Source organism: Electrophorus electricus, chromosome 8, assembly GCF_041902795.1.
Source record: "Electrophorus electricus isolate QZ-2024a chromosome 8, ASM4190279v1, whole genome shotgun sequence".
In the NCBI taxonomy this organism is placed as follows: Eukaryota; Metazoa; Chordata; class Actinopteri; order Gymnotiformes; family Gymnotidae; genus Electrophorus; species Electrophorus electricus.
Genome location: NC_137504.1, coordinates 21,957,177 through 21,977,164, shown reverse-complemented (window position 1 = coordinate 21,977,164; position 19,988 = coordinate 21,957,177). Strand labels below are relative to the sequence as shown.

At 51.5% G+C, this 19,988-nt stretch overlaps 1 protein-coding gene across 23 annotated transcripts in view; it reads right to left on the bottom strand.

The window, feature by feature from the left end:
* Positions 1-19,988, bottom strand: part of ncor1 (nuclear receptor corepressor 1) — a 63,675-nt gene that overhangs the window by 23,254 nt on the left and 20,433 nt on the right. For 11 of the 23 annotated variants that reach the window (XR_014124969.1, XM_081719603.1, XM_081719605.1 and 8 more), the window contains exons 10-19: positions 18,702-18,874; positions 17,578-17,668; positions 17,176-17,354; positions 16,467-16,521; positions 15,960-16,061; positions 6,906-7,036; positions 5,645-5,832; positions 5,373-5,477; positions 2,549-2,611; positions 189-325 (exon numbers count right to left, since the gene is read on the bottom strand). Coding sequence is in view for 22 of the 23 variants with exons in the window: in XM_081719603.1 (XP_081575729.1) it covers positions 189-325; positions 2,549-2,611; positions 5,373-5,477; positions 5,645-5,832; positions 6,906-7,036; positions 15,960-16,061; positions 16,467-16,521; positions 17,176-17,354; positions 17,578-17,668; positions 18,702-18,874 (1,224 nt within the window). In the remaining variant the exon portion in view is untranslated. Of the gene's footprint in view, positions 1-188; positions 326-2,548; positions 2,612-5,372; positions 5,478-5,644; positions 5,833-6,905; positions 7,037-10,106; positions 12,709-13,275; positions 15,937-15,959; positions 16,062-16,466; positions 16,522-17,175; positions 17,355-17,577; positions 17,669-18,701; positions 18,875-19,801; positions 19,855-19,988 lie in introns of those variants that run through there. The other 12 variants (XM_081719604.1, XM_081719620.1, XM_081719613.1 and 9 more) reach the window with 11 other exon arrangements.

The window sequence follows — 19,988 nt, the reverse complement described above, 5'->3', positions numbered from 1 at the left end:
CGGTACAAAACCGATGCGTCATCTCTTTAGTTTAAAAACACATGCTAATTTCAGAAGCGAATTTAGTCATCTAAGTCCAACGGTTCTGCTCTGGGATCAGATACGCCTGTCAATGTAATGCAATGTAAAGTGGCCCAATGCTGATCCCAGGTCAGCCGCAGGGGCGGGCACGGCGAGGGGCTGGTTACCTGCTTGTGCTGCTGCAGCAGGTTGTCCAGGTTGTGACGTCTCTTGTAGTTGAAGTAGAAGTTCTTGCACTGGGCCTCACTCTTGGTGCCCACCATCTTGGCGATGGCCGACCAGTTCCGCCCGTGCTCTACCAGGCCTGTGGGGGGGGGGAGGAGCGCCATGGTCAAGAGACACCAGGACACGCGAGATGACCGAGGACATTTGACAAAAGAAAGGCGACACGTCCAGGGCCGTGACTTGGAGGGGAGTAGATGGGAAGTGGCCTTGTTCCACAGGACAGCAGCACCACCTTGGCTGAAACCTGGCTGCAGCTCCTGTGTTCATACGTCAGGCTTTCTTAGCTCAGATACAGAGGCCTCACTACTGCTCTCTGAGCTCCTCAGAGGTTAACTAGTAGATGCTGGTCGCTACCCAACAGCCCGCTGGGAAAACCGGACCTGGTTTGACTGCACAGTTCAACAGCCAGATAGAGCACAACCCACTCACAAACAGAAGAGAAAGTTCTACTGATATGTCCGGAAGTGTGTGTGTGTGTGTGTGTGAGGTGGATTCTTCTGCAGTTCTTTTTGCCAGCAGCCAATTCAAGGTCATGGGGGGGGGTTGAATCGGCAGCAGTTAGCTTCGTGGCTATTAGCCTTTACCCTCGCAGGCCTATCTAAGCAGGCAGGACATTCATGTCCAAGCCCTTTACCAGCCAAAGCTGGTTGTGTGTATACATTTGTGGCTTTTAAATCATTGTTTTTGCATACTCAGTGGTTCAGTGAGTTGTCCTTCAAATTCCCCCCCCCACTTTGGCCTTATAAACAATCAATCAATCTTCATCTAAATATTCGCGTTACATCTTATAGTGTAATACTGTAGCCTCCTGCGAAATACATACTGAACAGACTTCGGCAACGTGTGCACAACTATGCCCCCAACACCCAAACCACACAAAAATTCCCACTTCCTCCTTTACTTGCCACCTCACACTTCTCCTTTGTTACTGCGGACTCCGGAAAAGAACAAAAAGATAGAGGAAGGAAAAGGATGACCTCAGTTTACCCTCACAGCAGTACCGCCAGCCAGCACACACGGCATTCTGTGTGTGTCCATTTTAAAAAAGGCTGTAGGAAGCCTTTTATAATAGTCGACAACAGGCACTCAGAGAAAGCGGTGGGATCGAAAAAAACAACACTCTGTGTCTGGAATCTTTCAAAAAATAACCAAAACGGATCTAGAAGTAAAGAAAAAAATATGATTGGTTCAAAGGAACACCAGTTATCCTGTCTCACTTCGACTGTCTTGCTACTTCTGACTGTGTGTGTGTGTGTGTCTACAGATGTTACATGTCAGCATGTTGGTAGTTTTAGAGCATCTAACCAAATGCACATGTGAAACTGTGGAGGTGGATGTCCAAATTAGTGTGTGCAAGAAGTCACCACAAGTATTCAACGCCACTAGTATACTAGCATGTGTTTGAGAGTGATGGAGGGAGACAGACAGACAGACAGACAGACAGAGAGACAGACAGAGAGAGAGACAGAGAGACATCTAGGTGTTACCAGCTCTGCTAGTCTGCTGTTAGTAAAATGATGCCTTGCTAGCTGCTGGAGAGACTCAACAGATGATGAAAGCCTTACACTGGCACGAATAAAGACAATTCAGCAATTACCCCTGAAGCAAACCGAGGTAAGAACCTTTCGATGGACGCGCGTCCCCTGGCTGGCCGCTACGCCTCCTACCCGGCTCCAATGACGTTTAAGCAAACAAACCATAGTTAAAAAAGAGGAGAGAAGCAAGGGGTGATGAGCTACATGCAAGGAAATCAGAAATCAAAACTAAATAAAGGCCAACTGCAGAGGCACTGACCAAAATGCTCATGATTAGAGCACAATTATATTTAAATCAGGGGTGATCAAACACAAAGCACACGAGAGTTACTGAACTTAAATTCCACCAACCAGTTACAGGGGTGCGGTCTGCGCTTGGGAATCAATTTGTAAACGACACATCGGAATCTATACAAGAAGTCCAAAAAGACTCATGCACTTTCATTGCAAGCTGGGCCATAGTGTACCGCAAACACGCACACACACTAACAGTCTGCAGCGCACGGACCAGAAAACCCCGGGTTTCCCTATAAGCATCGGCTAAGGGCAAGAGATAAAGATCAGAGAAAAGGTGGGGGCAGAAGTGTGTGCGCGCACGTGTGTGTGTGTGTGTGTGTGTGTGTGTGTGTGTGTGTGTGTGTGTGTGTGTGTGTGTGTGTGTGTGTGAGGCAGCGGGAAAACCAGCATGAGACACAGAACTGCAGCAACAAGGAAGGGGCCAGCACCCGTGCAGAGGAAAGCCGGGGGGTTGGAATCATGAGCACTACCTTTTTTGGCGACCTCCATCTCCTCCTCCGTCCAGCGCGAAGTCTCTCCAGCCTCGACGGCTCCTGTGGAGGGACACAACGAGCCCACACCATCAGAGAAACGCAGCAGGAAGAAAGAAAGAAAAAAGACACAACAAGAGAGGAGAGGAGGGGAAAGAAAGAGAGAGAGAGAGAGAGACTGACCGCACTGTGTTTTGCGGGCTCCCTGCACCTCCCCTCTCCTGCTCTCTAATCAAATAATCTGTTTACATTCGGGGGCTGACCCCTCCCTGCATGGCAGCCCTCCCTCCCTCCCTCTCACCCGCCCTTTCTGCTCCCCCCTCGCGTCTCCTCTCGCGCTCCCTCGATCTCAACGTGCTCTCCGCTCTCTGGCGTCCTTCGCTCTGGGTCTCTTCCCTTGCTTTTCATGCTAACAACAGCTAGACCAGCCCATATCTCTCTCTCTCTCTGATTTGAGGCTAGACTGTGGGAGTGCATAAGGACCTCCCGTTTCCCCTTTAACAGTGGCTTGCACACATGCGCGCGTGCATGCACACACATATCAGCAGCAAGACACAGTGAGAGGGAAAGAGAAAGAGAGAGAGAGAGAGAGAGAGAAAGAGAAAGAGAGAGAATGTGTAACAGAGTAAGAGACAGTGTGTGCAACAGGGAGACAGACAGAGAGAGGGATGGGGGTTTCACTCACTGCCCTCTCTCATCAACTCCTACAGATTGACCAAACATTCAGACAAATTTAGCACAGTATGAACCTCTGACATTTGTCCGTCTGTGTGCGTGCACGTATGCGTGTGTGTAACTGATGAGAAAACTCTGTCGTGTTTACATGTTTTGTACAGACTGCCTTAACCAAAACCCCTAATAAATGCCTGGGTTCTGACCTACTTGCTACTGTTTGTGTAATTCTATAACCTTCGCATTATTAAATCATGAGTTTTACAGAGACGTGTGAATGGCGCGCGCACACACACTCATCTCTACATGAAAACAGAAGAATAAAGATTGCAGTAGTAAAAGATATACAGGAGCGGTCAAAATTGCAGTGAAGTGCACAAGGTTTCCAGAAAAGCAGGACGCTTGGGACAGAGGTCCTTCATCAGCTGTGCAAGCAACGTTCTTCTACTACAGCGCAATTTTTAACTCCCTTTCTCTCCCTATATCCGTCAACATATGTATGTGTATGTGTGTGTGTGTCTCCACACACACACACACACACACACACACACACACACACAGTTTGCCAATGGTTGTGCAATGCAAAGGCGCAAATATTTCTTTCTCTCCTTTAGTGACCTTTTCTAGACACACACGCACACACAGAGCTGAAACCCTGAGATGGCACATGCCCAGGTAGGTGAGAGGCAGACAGCATAAACTACCATCTCCTCACTCAGACTGGGCATGGCATATCTCGCACACACACGCACACCCACTCGAGATGAAATGTAATGTACTCCAAGAGGAGCGCAGTTTACAGGCAGCAACAAGGTGAGCTGAGGACAGCAGGTGGCGCATGAAACAGGAAACAGCAGAACAGGAAGTGCGAGCTCTCCTGCATGCAGCCCCAGAAACCCTGGCATGATGCAGGGTCCAAATCCATACTCCTGTGCCCCCATCACCTGCCCACTAGGAAGGAACTCTTGGAACAAGATATTTTCCTCGGAGGCTGCATTCCGTACCCTTTCCACTTCCCCACGCCCATGCAAAACAAACAAACAAAAAACCCAACCAAACCCTCGAGGTCCCCACTGTGGCGACGAACCATTCATCTCGAGTTGTATGACCTGCTGTACGTGAATCAACGCGAGAATGTCTACCGAAATCCGGCTGCCGCGGCATGACCAGGGCGTTCTAGTGATTCTAACTACAGACCAAAGCAGCTGCTGCCTCGGGGTAATCCGTTCAGTCGGACGTGTGTGCAATTCCGCAGAAGGATCTGGGTCCAGGGTCTCTCGTAAGCACCAGACTTTGGTTGTTACAGTTCCAGCATCACTCAGAACAACCAAGGCTATCAGAAATCTGAAAGTCCTTCTCTGAAAGTCTGAAAGTCCTTCGTGCGCACGACTGCAGAGAGCCTTGGAGAGCAAGAGCGGCAGACCAACGGGTTTACCTGCCTCCTGTTACCGTCCCCATGGCGACCGCTTCCACCTGAGGCTAGCTCCGTCGCCACAGCAACACATGGGCCCAGAGCAGCAAGTGGCGGGGGGGGGGTCGGAACGGAGATGGAACAAAGGTGCAATGTGAAAGCAGCATAAGTTGTGGCTTGTTTGGCAAGGAGGGGGGGGAGAAAAAGAGAGAGAGAGAGCGAGAGTGAGCAGGACAGAGAGTGTGAGACACAAAGAAAAAGAGAGAGAGAGAGAGAGAGAGAGAGAGAGAGAGAGGAAAGGAAGCAGGAACGAAGGAAAGCGAAAACCCTCAAATGTACGAGGATGCGGGTTGAAGCCAGCAGACCTGATGGATTTAGCAGATTCCTCTGACGAGGCCAAACGGGTGGGGTGGGGTGGGGTGGGGGGTTGTCTGTGTAACATTTCTTCCTCTGGTGGTTCAGTTCTAATCTCCTGAGGCGAGGGTGGAGCTGAGGCTCACAGAACTTAAGGGAGCGGCCTTTGTTTAGCGCACAGCCCACCCACCCGCCAGAACGCATCCCCTTTGTTAGCCAGCAACCAGATAGATCAGCCCAGCTCTGACTTATTAGATGCTGGTTTTTAGAAAATGCTGGCAGTCACCCAGGCCAAAACTGAGCCAGGAGGTACCCCACCTCCGCAGGCAGACATGAGCCCTAGAGGATGGTGCAGTGAGGAGTGTGCACTTGTGCAGGGTTGTCTACCTCGCGCTTGGGTGTCCATGCTGGTCACAGGGGTGAGTTTAGCGAGCTCGCGGGCAGGCTTCTGAGCTGGCTCCGGTTTGGGAGGAGGGACAGGCTCAGGCAAAACTACCAAAGAAGAAACACCAAACACTTATGCTCTCTCTCTCTCTCTCTCTCTCTCTCTCTCTCTCTCTCTCTCTCTCTCTCTCTCTCTCTCTCTCTTTCTCTCTCTCTCTCTCTCTGTGTGTGTGTGTGTGTGTGTGTGTGTGTGTGTGTGTGTCTCTGTGTGTTACCTTGCTCAGGCAGGGGCGGCACCGGCTCCTCGGCGGCCACAGCGGCTGCCTCGTTGGCCATGGAGCGTGTGGTGATGCGGCCTTTGCGGCGGCCCTGGCTGTTGGCCGTCTTGCGGCCGCGCGGCGTGCTCTGCTCCTTGCCCTCTTCGTCGTCGCCCTCGCACTTCTCTTTGTCTTTGCCCACGTCCCTGCGCACAGTACAGCAGCCCCGCGTTACGGCGCACACGCCCCTGCTCCCTGACCCCAGGGCTGCTGGGGTTCCACCCAATAGTTCACCAGTGTGAAGTAAAATGCGATGAACACGGAGCAGACACAGTGGGTTTTGCTTGCTGAAGACCCCGAGTCTCAGCGGCACAGCGGACTGCTTACAGCCCCTAAAGCAGTAAGCTGTCGGTAACCTGACAGTGTAGGAAGGAAAGGTTCCCGTTGTCTTCCTGACGGAGGCAAAAAATTCTCGGCTTTATGTTCCATCTCCGTGTAGAGTGTGAGTGGGACCGGAAGCTTTTCCTGGCATAAAAACATACATTACTAAAAGCATGTCCTGATCGCACGGGACATCCCGGAGTCATTCCCGAGCACAGTCCCACGTTCTCACATAACCTATACGATAGAATGAGCTCCCTCCGAGGACACCAAAGGGGTTTCTATTAGACGGGTGGGGTCATCTATTGTTTGACTCTGGCTTCAAATGTGATGTGTGCGATTGCCCCGCTAACGTGTTTACCTAAAACTTTCTAATCCGCTTTGATTGTAAGGGCCACCCCACTGCTGGTGGGTGACGTAAACGGATGGAGGCAGGAACGCGTGGACAGAAGGCAGGTGAAGGTGTGGGAGCCTTTACTGGGGGCTCCAGTGGCTGAGATCTCGCCACAAGACAGCTGGGCAAGCTCGCGTTGAGCTGTCCTGTTAAAAGTGCCACCGTGGCCAAAGGAAGAGCGTGGAAGGATGGTGGAAAAGACAGCGCAAACGAGCAGATATCGTTTACGGGCTGAAAGAGGTCGGCTGCATCGATGCAGATCGATGCAGATCGAGCGGCGAAAGCCAAAACAGAGCCGACTGGCACGTCCGGGAAAGGTCAGTGACTCTCTCAGGAACCATTTAGGCGCTCTTTAATAAAACAGGCTCTCTTTGTGGAAGAGATGCACAGTACATGCAAATTTGTATGTAGTGATGGGATATAGTGATATCAAAGGCCCAGGGTGGGACTCGCATCGATCTGGGAGGGAGGGAGGCGAGAAGACCGAACGTGAGAGTCACTCACTTGGAGTCCTCCTTCTCATCTTTCTCCTCCTCTTCCTTCTTCTCGTCGTCCTCTTTCTTCTCCGACTTCTCCGCTTTGTCCTCCTCGTTCTTGTCGTCGGACTTGTCTTCTTGTGAGGGTCGTGTTATCTGCTTTTTGAGAGGAGACGGGGGGGGGGGGGGGGGTTAGATTGTGGTTCCGCTGAGACAGGGTGTCAACAAAAATCCATATCCAGTCATCTTAAGACACACGAGTCCCAAGACACATGAGATTCACAGTCTGATCACTTAATCTTATTCCAACAGAGTAAAATCCCTTCATACGGCCAACAAAAAGATGCAAAAAAGGTTACAGATTCAAATAGGTTACTTAAAGGTCACGGTAGGAATATTAGTACTGTACATAGTACTCTGCCTCTTGGCCAAAAGGAACACTAATCCTAAATTAGCATAAATTTCTTTCACACTGTGTAAGATTATCCAGACGTTCATCAATGGTGTTAGATTCTGATGTTGAAAGGACATTTAGGGGTCATTTAGAGCTCAGTTAATTTAATACCTCACTCTATAAGGGTCATACAGTGTCACGGCTACGCGAGGGGGAGAATAAACTGTAACATGACCAACACCCGGGTTTGGCCAATAGGCCGGATGCCTTGTATCAATCTGGGGTTCAGTTTCACACCCATAAAACCCCCAATCTTGATTACCTATTACCAATTAGCTACCACGATAGGGCAGGCAAGACCTGAAATCGCAGTTCAGGTTCGGTCACCTCATTCCTTGTTTTGGCTTGTAGACCTGGACACAGCTGGATGTGTGCCATACACTTCTTGCCTTTTGCTTCCCTAAGTTCTCCCTCTCCGGCTCAGTCCGCCCCAAACCCACTTCCCTTTTAAGGCTACATAAATGCTACAGTGAGTGATTTTCCCTTTTTTCTGAAAGAATGTGCCTTTGAGACAGGCTGAAAACCTAAGAGGAGCTTCTCACTGGAGAAATGACAGAGGAAAGTGACTTGCAATGACCTGAATGGGGACCTGGTTTCTGCCCTTCAAAGAAGCCTGATAGAAGAAGTAAAGTATTTAAAAAAAGACACGAAAAAAAAAAAAAAGGTCAGATTAGACTTAACGTGGTCGTGGCCACGTGCGTCTGGGCCGCATCGTGTGGCACCAACGGGAAAGCCGAGATGCGCTGTGTCTGAGGCAACAGGGTCAACATGGGGAGGGCAGGGGAGAGTGATGGAGGACGAAGGTGTGTACATAAGAACAGACAGAGCCATCAGGGGGCATTCTGGGGAAATGCCCGAGGAGCGCATGACACGGGTCACTGGGGTACAACAAACGCGTAGGAGCACCCTCGGGTAACCCTCGTCTACAGACTCCCAATTTACTCAGACATGACAAAGAAAAATGAGAGGAAATATGCTAGAGAGAGAAGGAGAGAGAGAGGAGCGAGAGAGAGAGAGAGAGACCAAAAAAATGGTGCTAAAGAGGGATAGCCAGTTGGTGAAAGGCCAGAAGATACGATTAGCACCATGGCGATCTTTGAAAGGGCTGTCTAGAGAGCACAGGCCTTCACAGAGGCTCTTGGATAACAGCACTTTCATTGTTGATGGTACTAAGGCCCAGGGAAGATCAGAGGAATGCGAGGCGTGCCGGGTGTCCCAGTGACTGGGTTAAAGCTACACACGCCTGGATGTGACCGCAGATAGGCAAACAAAACCACCTGATCCCGCGACACGGCCCATCCTAAGAGGCGGAAACCTTGCACGGCCACTTAAACGGGGAACAGGAGGCTGGGTGGAGGGATGGCTACAGGGGGAAATAAAAACACAATCCATGGTTAACCCTCCCAGATGACTACCTGTTGCATCACGGCGCACAGTGCATGATACGGTCTCACAGTCCTGGCCTGTGTTACCAGAAAGGGGGGGGGGGGTTAGTTTTGAATGAAGGATTCACATCTGGCAACTGTAGTAGCCTTAAGACAGGCACGCCAACACTCTGGTGGTAAGCAATTAGGTGAGAATGGGCCACATAAGGTCATGAACAGCACTTGCTTGGCGGAGTCTCCAAGAATTCTTGTTCCCTTATAGCTTTATTTTGTGTGTTTGGAAAATGTGACCAGCCACGTGTGAGAGAGAGACAGAGAGCTCCGAGTCACCCATAAGGGTCCCGTGCTCCTCTGCGGTAAAGGCAGAGGGCGCCTGGGACTCAAACCCGGGTTCAAGAGGTTATAAGGAGATGCCATGACCGCTGGACCAAACAGCATAGCAGCCAGAGCACCCGTTTGACATGCCTGTGGGTCACAGACTCTGCTCCAACCCTTCATCATCCAGGGTCACACCCATGTCCCTCAACAGGGCTTACACTGGGCTTTATACAGTCCCCATAACGAGGGGGGGGGGGTTCCTCAGCCATGAGTGCGCTCCCACTGGCCTCCATGGTACCGGCCCACTTCTGACGCCACACGTGGTGAAGGGCAGCAACCAAACCCGGGTCTGGTACTGGCAGCGGAGTGGGAACGTGAGCAACTTGTACTCCAGTAGGGAGCCAGCAAACCTACATAGAATGTATTGGTCAAAGTACATTTAATAGGGTACCAGGTGTATAATACAATAATAACACAGTAATGTAATACCAACACCACACAAAACTCTACAAACAAGGTGATAGATACACGAACATATAAAAAGGTCAAACCAAAAACAGGTGCTAACCTGGAAAGAGAACTTGGACAGTGCCCAAGCAAAGAAAGAAAAAGCTCTCCACTACCTTAGTCTGTGTCATAACACAATACTAGGTATATCCTATTGTTAAAAAACTTACTACACTAGTCTACACTAACATATGCACGCACACACACGCACTTATTTAAATGTGTTTAGGCAATATGCACAAACCTACTTGGTGTACAATGTAGGTGTGCACACTTGCTAACCTGTTCTCAATCCAAGTAGACAACCTGGTGAACAAACCTACACAAAATCGTGTGACTGTGTACACTGCTGACAAACCCAAACTGTTATCCAAAATCCAAATTTTGAGCCACAGCCAAAGTCAAACCAGAAGACATGAACTAACTGCTAGGTAATGGAAGTACAAAAACTAACAGCAGATGAATGAGAGCCAAGCAAAGACACAAAAGGTGAGTGCCAAGCGCGATAGCGCTCCCCTGTGTGTGTGTTTATCAGCGAGAGAAAAATACCCAAGTTCACACTCACCGTGACGAAGTGAGCGGTGCTGCATAAGGTGTCCCAAAAAACCAACAACAGAGTAACGAACACCATAAATTTGTGAAAGCGTATGATCTTCCACTGAACTATACTACACACTGCAGGGCAAGTTTTTCCAACAGGCTACGCACCACTGCTCATCAGTCAGGACTCGACAAACCAAAGTCAAGACGACAGCCCCTGTGTTTAATATCTTGTAGCTCCTCGACAATGGCCATTGTCGATCCTCGACTATATTTATCATGGTTGCTAGCATGCATGCACACACACACACACACACACACACACACACACACACACACACACACACAGAGGTTGGGGGGGGGAGGTTTCCACGAAAGAGTGAGAACAGAGGAGAACGGGGCCTCCTCCAAGCCAAAAAAGCCATGCGGACACCAGATGGGGCCAAGGAATGTCAAAAGCACAACCGCGGATGGAGAGAGTGGGGAAGTAGGGAGAGGGTGCGCGCGTGAGAGAGAGACGCTGAACAGAAGTAAGGCTTGCGAAATCCCAACGGAGCGCCAAATTTTGAAAGGAGGCCTCGAGACAGAGTGGAAAAACGGCTGAGTGAAGAGCGGCGGTGATATAAGAGCGCACGGAGGGGAGCTCGCGCGGCTTTCTCGGAAGGCTCCAAGCGGAGACGGAACCTGCGTCACCCATACTGAGAGCATTCGGGTTCCTGAGCTCTGCACCGCCTCGGCATTAAGAAAAAACACCGGGTCTGCTCTAATGAGTGGCCAATTTTACTTCAAACGGAGATGTCAACGAGTGCTGGCCATACCAGGACCACTTCTACCCCAAGGAGCAGGGAGCAATCTCCGTCATCCGTCCCCTTTCATTGATTATTGACTTCTTTACTTGGAAAAATGTATTTTATTAAAAGCCATGCGAGAGATCTGGAGAAACAGTAAGATGAGAACAAGTTTGTGTGCTGCTCTCCTACACAACAACAGCAATCTGAACTGCACCCAAAACAGGTTACAAAACAACTCGAGATCATCTGACTCATCTGACTACTGGAGAGCAAGCACGCCCGGCACTCTCAACACTCCAACACCCAACTCAATACATCCAACATACAACCCAACCTTTCCTTGGTAGAAATCTTACAATGTCCATTTGGACTTCATTCACATTCCAATTACAGGGACCAAAAAAAAAACAACAACAAGGTAAACAAAAAAAATTCTTTTATATATATTATATAAATATATATAAACAACCAAAATTAAACCTGAGCAGACTGAGGCATATCCTCCTGCAGTCTAAATAGAGGCTTGGATTCTTGGTTCCGTATCTCTGGCTGCGTTTCCCGCTGACAAGTCCTGGTGAAATGCCGGACCTGGAATGGCAGTGTTTGTGTTGGAACGCCAGCATGTTCCAACCGGCCCCTCGCTGGTGTTCCTCCACACAGATGTTTCTTAAGCCCTTCTCGCACGGCGCGATTTACAAGCGGCTGCGCTGGCAGCACCTCTCGCACGATACGGCCGACACCGACGTTCTCAGGCCGACGCCCCTCCTACAGCGTCGGGGAGACCCCGTTCTGAGCGGCCCCATTTCGGAGGCCTGGAGGTGGGTTTGGAAAGGAGGATGAAACTAGAACTTGCGTCTGTAAAATCAGCTTTGGTGGAGCACTAGCAAGCACAAGAACCATAGGAGAAGTGGCGTGGCCGGGGAAGAGGGGTGGACACTGGGACCGTAAGAGGACTGGGAGCTGCTCCGAGACTCCCTCCGAGCCTCTGACTGAATGCTGAGGGCGAGGAGTCACGCTTTTCTGCTGATTCACCAGACATTTATTTGAGTTAGGAAATGACAGGCTCCCAAGCCAAAGGCTCCTGATCCCAACTCTCCCTGACTCCATCCTAATACACATGCACATTCCAGGCCCAGGGTGCCGTCTGTGTGATTGCAAACCGCTCCCATGAACTTAAGTGTACGATTTACTGATACAGAACGTTCCACCATGACAGGGACTCGAGCCAAGCGAATGTTTGCTTTTAAAAGAGCTTCACACTAGGCAACACTCTGATACAATAAAAAAAAGGAGATTAAAAGAAAATAAGAAATTAGAGAAGGCCACTACATAAAAGATCCTTTTCTAAGAAATGTATTAGGTGGTACAGCTGATGGTGCCAGTGGCTTGGAGATCTCCAATGGGATTTTCCAGCCACATACACTGAACAAGGCAACAGAGGAACCACCTACAAGTTACACTGATGGGGGAGGAGAGGAAATAAATAAATAAATAAATCGCCATAATTTTATTTATAATTGATTCAAGCAATGAGTCAAATGCCTGAGACCCATTAGAAAAAAGGACAATAAACAGCTTTGTTTAACTAGCACAGAACAGCAGGGGTTTTTGTTTTTTTTTTTTTATTTAAAAAAGCATGACTCATAGCTCCAAAGGGTTAAGTGGTAAAGGAACTCCAGAATGGCCTATGGCCTGGATTTCAGTTGGCAGCTGGGTCAGCCACAGAGCAGCACAGGGAGAAAAACACCAACGCCAGCCAAAAGTTCCTCAAGATCCTTAAATAACAGCCATTATTGTTCTTTTCTCCCTGACCCTGAGTACAACAAACAGCTGGTTGTTTAAGTTCGGAGAAAGCGGGATGCAGTGGCTTTTACCGGGGGGGGGGGGGGGGGGGGGTTTGGGGGACCGCATTTTGGTTGGGGCTCCAGCAAACACCACCCTAATTGGTGAACAGATCTCAGATCAGGCTGGGGCTGGGCTTTTCCAACCTGAGAGAGAGAGTGCAGAAGGGGAGGGGGGAGAAAACAAGCACATGCTGGGTGGGGGGGGGGTGCTCGAGAGGACATAAGAGAGCATGAGATGGAAAGAGACAGAAGGAAGCGGGGGGGGGGGTTGCAGAGGGGAATGGGACAGGCAGAAAGTGTGAGAGGACGCAGGGCACAACCCATGTGGAGGGATGGTTTCAAACCAGACAATGTAGGCAAGCCAAAGTGAGCAAGAGAGTGCGAGACAGAGCGCACACGAGAGTGATCGAGATATAATAAGACCCAACAGAAAATGGAAACACAGCAAGCACACAAACCGGGACAAAGCTAGAGCAGCGTTGCGCAAGTGGAGCGACGTCCCACCAAACACGCGCCGTTTCACACCCCCACTCCTTACCCCGGCACATGCTCACGCTACCTTCACGCTTGTTTGTCTGTATCCACCACTCAGAAAATGTCGCTCACGTCGGCCGTTTAGGGGTCTTGCTGTGGTATTCCAAAACATCGGGAGCAGAGGCACGGTGTAGGGTTGCGTGCGTGCGGCTGACCGGCTGGCCCCTCGTCCGGACTGGAGCTGTTGCCAGCTGGGGCCCTCTCGCGCTGCTTACTGCCTCGGCATGCCGTTGGCCCCGGGCGAGCCGGCTTCACACACGCGGCAGCCGCCGCCAGCACGCACAGGCCTGCGTGCGCCTCTAATCTGGGCGAGGGGGGCGAGGTCAGGTGACAGGCGGTGGGCCCGGGCCACGGCAGCAGCACCGCTTCTGATTGGCGCTTGCAGACGCTCAGCAACTTTCTAGCTTGCGCAGGAGCGGCCGGCACGTACCACTGTGCTGCAGAGGGAGAGGGGTGTCCACCCCATCTCCGAACCACGCACCATCATTGACACACACACACACACACCCCCACACCCCCACTTCACAGACACTTTCCAGTGTGTGTCTGTGTGTGTGTGTGTGTGAAGTTGTGAGCTCTAAAGGAGAGCAGCATACACAAACTACCAGCGGGGGCTTCTTCTCCCTCTCTCTTTCTACCCCCTCTCTTTTTTTTTCCATCTTCTGTCAATGCCTATTGTTTCCTTCCTCTCCTCCCTCTCTCCTCCTACATGCTGAAGTGCTCCCATGGGACTCTGTGTGCGAGTACAAAAAGCTCCAGCCAGAAGTCTGTTTGGAACAGACTGAAGCCAGAGCTCGGGGCTCCCGCCGAGCGGGGCCGGGCCGGGCCGAGGCGGAGGCAGCGCCGGCGCTGCAGCTGCTCCCGCCAGCCCGGTCCTGGTCCCTCCCCTACAGTTCCTCCACCCGTCTCAGCTACTCATGCTGCCTGCTCTTTGCGTGCACTTGGGTGGAGCCCGTTCGGCAAGCGCTCGCTGGCCTCAGCGTGGCGCTGTCATGCAAGACAGCCAGCTGGGAAGAAAGTGTGTTTGGGTGCGGGCTCTGTGCCCACGCCTGGGCCCCCTCGCACGCGCACAGTAGCGGCCAGGGGAAATCAGCATGGTGGAGGGAGTTGACGTGATGAAGGCTATATCACGGACCAACAGCCAGCGTAAATATTTAGGACTTTCACTGGTGGGGGTGGGGGGCCGCCACCCAAACACCTAAAAAAAAAAGAAATTAGTCAGCAGATTTCTCCTGGAGCCCTCGACAGTGTTGGAAGGTATGTGAGAGAGCAGGACTCTGAGTGCTGGAATTCTTTTTAATTAGTGACGCTGGAGTTCGGAGAACTTAGGTGCTGTGACAGGACGTGCAGAGGACTCTCCATAGACACGGGACAGAGCCGGCAAGACCCAGGCATAGAACACCAATGTTTGGAGAGGGAGGGTTACTCCCCTTCTCACCTGGCTCTCCTGCTCGGCCTTGTTGGCTCCCTTTCTCACCTCCTCTCCACCTTTTCCTCCATTGTGCCAGTCACACCATGGGGAGGCAGACCTATCTACGGCTGAGTAAAGAAGCAAAAGTCCTGGGAGCGAGTGGGAACGCCGACCAAATGAGACGTGCGCGCGCCTGTCCCAAGCAACCCAGCGCGCTGCACGGACATTTGTCACCTGTGAGCGGGTACTATGGCAACAGTCATCTGACCTGATTCTCGCTCCGTGCATGTCCGTGAGAGTCCCGGAGTATAACACACAAACAAGCATTCAAGGGCACAGACAACGTTTTGTTATGAGGAGGGCCTGAAAATTGCCTCTCTTCCTCGCTCCCTCCCTCCCTCTGTGGAAGGCAGAAGAAAGATTCCTTAGCTTCACAATATTCTATTAATCAGAAGTAGAGAAAGACAGACACAGAGAGAGACAGAGAGAGAGAGAGAGAGAGAGAGAGAGAGAGAGAGAGATAGAGATGGAGTTCGAGAGGGAAAGAAAGGTGGGTGGGGTGTTGGAGAGTACAGCGCCTGCTTCTCATTTAAATCTCATTTAAGCGCGCACACACACACACACACACATACACACACACACTGAAGTTCTACATATCTTTCTCAAACTAAACCATCAGTGTCTGCCAGAACACCTCTATAGCTCTACTCACCGCACACCAAGTGCACTTTCTCTAGGGTGCAGAGAAAGCACACTTTCAAGTTTTCTAAAGTGTGTGCGTGTGTGTATATATATATACACTTGTGCGAAAATTACAAACTAACAATAGAATGCCCTGAAAACTAGAGGGCTTTGACACCTTTGACACCAGCCTGCCATTAATACAATGTATACGAAACACATCAGCATACCGACACGCACCAAACTCACTTCGGCTACACACACCACCCTCCCAAAATAAGCAGCAGAGCCTGCGTCAGTCACATCATCCACAGCGTGTGTAAAGCCATTTCTGGCCCACACACTAAACTCAGAAATACTCAACTCGAAAATCTGGAAATGAGTGTGAGCTGTTCGTTTCTGTCCTAAGCAAGCGTTATGGTAACCGTTACGGCCTAATTACACGGAGCGGATGAAGTACAGTGCGAGCGAGGCCGACTGCCAGAGTGAAAGAAGACCAAAACCTTCTGGCCGACATGTAAGCCACACGCCGGCCGAGGGGGGGAAGCAGGGAGAGCGAGGGGACTGATGGCCAGACCTGAGGGGAATGTGGTGCCGGGTCCATGCCGCGGGCCTACCTGATTCCTCCGGCGCCGGCTGCCGTAGTTGCGTCGGACCAGGGTCTTAAAGTTCTGGCTCTTCTTGGTTAAGTAGTAATACAGTACACAGTCTGCGACGCACTGCAGACCAAAGACGAGACAAGATGGGCTGCGTGTGTGTGTGTGTGTGTGTGTGTGTGTGCGCGCGCAGCCTCAATTACAGGCCCTGACAAAAATACTAATATTTACAATGAATATTTCATAACATAATGGTCCATGGAACATAAATTAGTAAAACTACAAAATTTCATTAGACCTAATGCTATAATAATAATAAAACTGCTAGAATATACACAGTCATCTAAAAGTGTGACCATAAGCCACAAAACTGGTCTCAGAACAGTATGAAAGGGCAGTGCTTGGAGGTCTGAAAGCTGCAGGAGGGGTGCGGCTACATTAACTTTGTGTGTGTGTGTACCTATATGAGTGGGTAAGAGTGCACTACCGCAGACAGGAAACCTGCTTGCCGGGACAGGAAGCACTCACCTTTCGCTCCAGATAAGAGGCAATCAAGCCAAAGTTCTTTGGGTGCTGGACGAACCTGGAAAGCAAGAAGGGTGAGAGGGAACGTTTCAGCACCAAACAGGATGGGGGGGGGGGGGGTCAAAAGAGGGTCGAGCAGGGATGAGGTGGTGCCACTACAAAGCACACCGACTGGGAAACGGCCAATTGTAGAAAACAATTAGTCTGTCTGTGTGCGGGCGTGTGTGTGTGTGTGTGTTTGTGTGTGTTCCTCTCCTTCCATCACGTGTCGACCCAAGGGGCCTGCCTGGCCAGCATGTCTCCACGGCCCACAGAACACTGAACAGCGTCAGGTTGGCCGACGCCCGAGCCCTTTCCCCCCTGGTGCCGCCTGGCTTTGCAGAACCTGCTCCCCTGTAATTTGCGGAGAGGAAAGTTGCGGTAGTTTTCCGCAGAGAAGCTCCTTTCTCCTTCCACCCTGGCATGTGGGCAAGGAGCGTGGCGGCCCGCTGGGGGGTTCCACAGGTCACGGCCGCCAGATTATCACCATGCCCTTTTTGGGTCGAGGCTCCGTCGTGTGCAAGGGCTGGAGCCCAGCCAACCGTGACGAAGCTGCTTGAACCGCGAGACTGCGCGGAGCTCGGTGCTCAGCCTTCCCGACACACTCAACGACACGTAGCACAGGCTGCACGTGGCGGCGTCCTGTAACCAGGCCTGGGCGGCCGATACTCACTTCTCCTTGAAGATCTCCTTCTCGTGCTCGGTCCAGACGTTCATGAACTGGCGGGACTTGTAGACCTTCATGGGGTCGTCCATGAGACCGTTCATGTTGATGAACTTGACGCGGCGCTGCTCCGAGTCGTACATCATTGGGGGAATGACGGACAGCTGCCTCATCTGCTTCTCATTGTTCTGATGGTGCGAGAGAGAGAGACAGACAGACACACAGACTCAGTCTTCCTACATAATACCTGGTCTAAAGTCTTAGGCGTGTGAAGATTACATTCAAATGGCCCACACTGCATGCTGGGTATAAAAGAGGCTTTGATTTATTAGCCCAGCAGGGGAGGATGAGATGCAGCACCGGTGATTCTAGGATGGGCCTGCGCCGTTCCGTGCGCGTGTCTCCACCTACCTCCTGTTCCGAGAGGCCGTCTATGATCTCCGAGATCTCGTGCTCGCTTCTGGCTATGGTGGCTGACAGGCCTGTCCCTCGCTGGCCCACCCTGAGAGACAAAGAGGGTGGAGGAGGGTTGGAGGGTCACATGGACGCAAATCAAAGCACACAGTGAGAGAGGCACCACCACAGCCTCCGCCCGTCCCGAAGGCTTCCCAGAAGCACCCGGACCAGGAGAGGCTTTTGACTTTCTCTGAAAACCGTGGAGAGACCTTGAGCACAGACACCCTGTTCTCTGTACAGCCACTGAAGCAACCAAACCAAACTAAAACGTCCTGTGTGGCTTTTCACTCCCTACAAAAACCACTGAAGCCCGAAACTTGGCCGGTAGAAGCGGTGGGCATTTATTACCCCACCCCCCACGTGCCTAGGTGTGAATGGCCATGTGAGCATGTGGCAAGGGGGTGGTTAGGATTAGGGTTAGAGTGAATTGGAAGAAGAGCTTTCCGGTGGGAACCGGTCGCCGTGGAGGCAGAGCGGGGAAACGGACGGCCGAGAACGAGGCACGAATGGGCAGGTGATCAAAATAAACCACAGAGCTGCAAAGACAGGCGGCAAAGAACCATAGCGAGAGCGGTTCCCCTGACGACGCAAATCCAGCTGCGAGCCCAACACATGCGCCCAGGTAACCTGCTGTCTGCATTCGTGTCCAGGCAACAAAATTAATCAACAACCCTAGTCAAACTGCTCAACTGTTAATGTCTGTCTGAGTACTGGGAAACGTGTGGGGACGGTTGGTGCTGCTTGGCCTACACCTCCCTTCAGGGAAGCCCCACCTCCTCTGTACCCGGAACCCATCTGAAGTGACCTCGGATGCGCTCCTCGCTCCTGATTGGATGGCTAAGCGCCAATTCCACCGTTTTTTTCCCCCCCTCAGGACACTAACTGCATCCTGACCGTTTACAGAGTTACATCACAACAAGCCAACAAGGGGGTGGTTCTCGTGAAGCCCCAGCTGGACCTTTATATCCACGAAACAAAGTTTCTTGGAACAGACGGGTTAGAGCAGGAATTTCTGTGCACAGGAAATGTGTGCACGCGCGCGAGGCAGGGGCGGAGGTCTTCAGGTGCACGATCCTGACCTCTGGAAACGTTCCTGCTGCTCGCGCTGCTTGCGAATCTCGGGGAACTGCCGCTCGTAGTACTCGCGCGTGCGGCTCTCCTTGGCCTTGCGCCGTGGGTTGTTCTCCAGGCGCTCCACCTTCTTCTCCCATGCCTCCATCAGCTGGTCGTAGCGCTGGCAGATCTTCTGCTCCTACAAAAAACAAACCCGACACGCAGCACTCAGCAACAAACTTTGGTCTGGACCAACGCTTTCACAGTGGTAGATTTACCCACACACACACACACACACAACGAACCTGCCGTTTCTCAACCCCTTTCTTCCCTAGCCCAGCCCCCAGTGCTCCTATACCTGGCACTCTGTGTTCTTAATGGCCGAGTTCAGATGTGCTGGCAGGTGGGTCACAGCAAAAACGTGGACCTTCCGGCTCAGGAACTGTGCCCCAGTGCACTGATATAAGAGCGTGGCATGAGGTTATGACCCGTTAGAGCCTGGGTCAGGAGGAGGGGATGAATTAACCAAGGGGAACGATCGTCTTCTCAAGCACCAATTTGTTATGGGCACTCATCACAATGGCACCATTTTATTCTGTGCAAAAGTGTAAAAGAGCTAAAGCAGGCTGTACCTGATACGCTTGGCACAGGGCCAGAAGAACTGGGTTGTCAGTCGGACAAAGGAAGAAAAGAAAAAGTGAGGAAATGAGAGAGGGAATATACAAGTGCGTGTGTGAACACTACGAGGTTAACAATAGAGTGTTGTGTTGCAGCCTCTCCCTGAGCAGTTCACCTTCCACACTCAGACCACAATACTGCACACTACACAGCAGCTGACCCACCTGGCCTACTACAGGGCAGCCTGCACTACACCTTCCTTACACACGCACACACACGCACACACACACCCGTGCTTGTGCAGCCAAATTACTTCCACATGTGGTCAGAGGGATATATTTAGACAGGAGCATGCATGCACTGTTCTTGGAGCTTGACCACTCCGCGAGGCCTAGCCTGGGAGTGTGCATGTGTGTAGAGACACTTTATCCTGGTCCACACTAGCATAAAAGCTGCCTGTACAGGGTATTTGGACTTCTGTTACAGGCATGTAGGCTGGTAATGAAACCTCAGGCCTGCCGAGCCATGCGCTGTCAGCTACTGGGCCCAGGCTCCTCGCCGCTGTGGAGAGGCAGAAGAGAAACAACCCGGGTGTCACGGACACAGCGGCTGGTGTAGCCAGGAACAGCCTTCACACGCCCTCACAGGGCCTAGATTTCCCCAGCCAAGGGAACAATGCCATGCTCAGCCTCCAA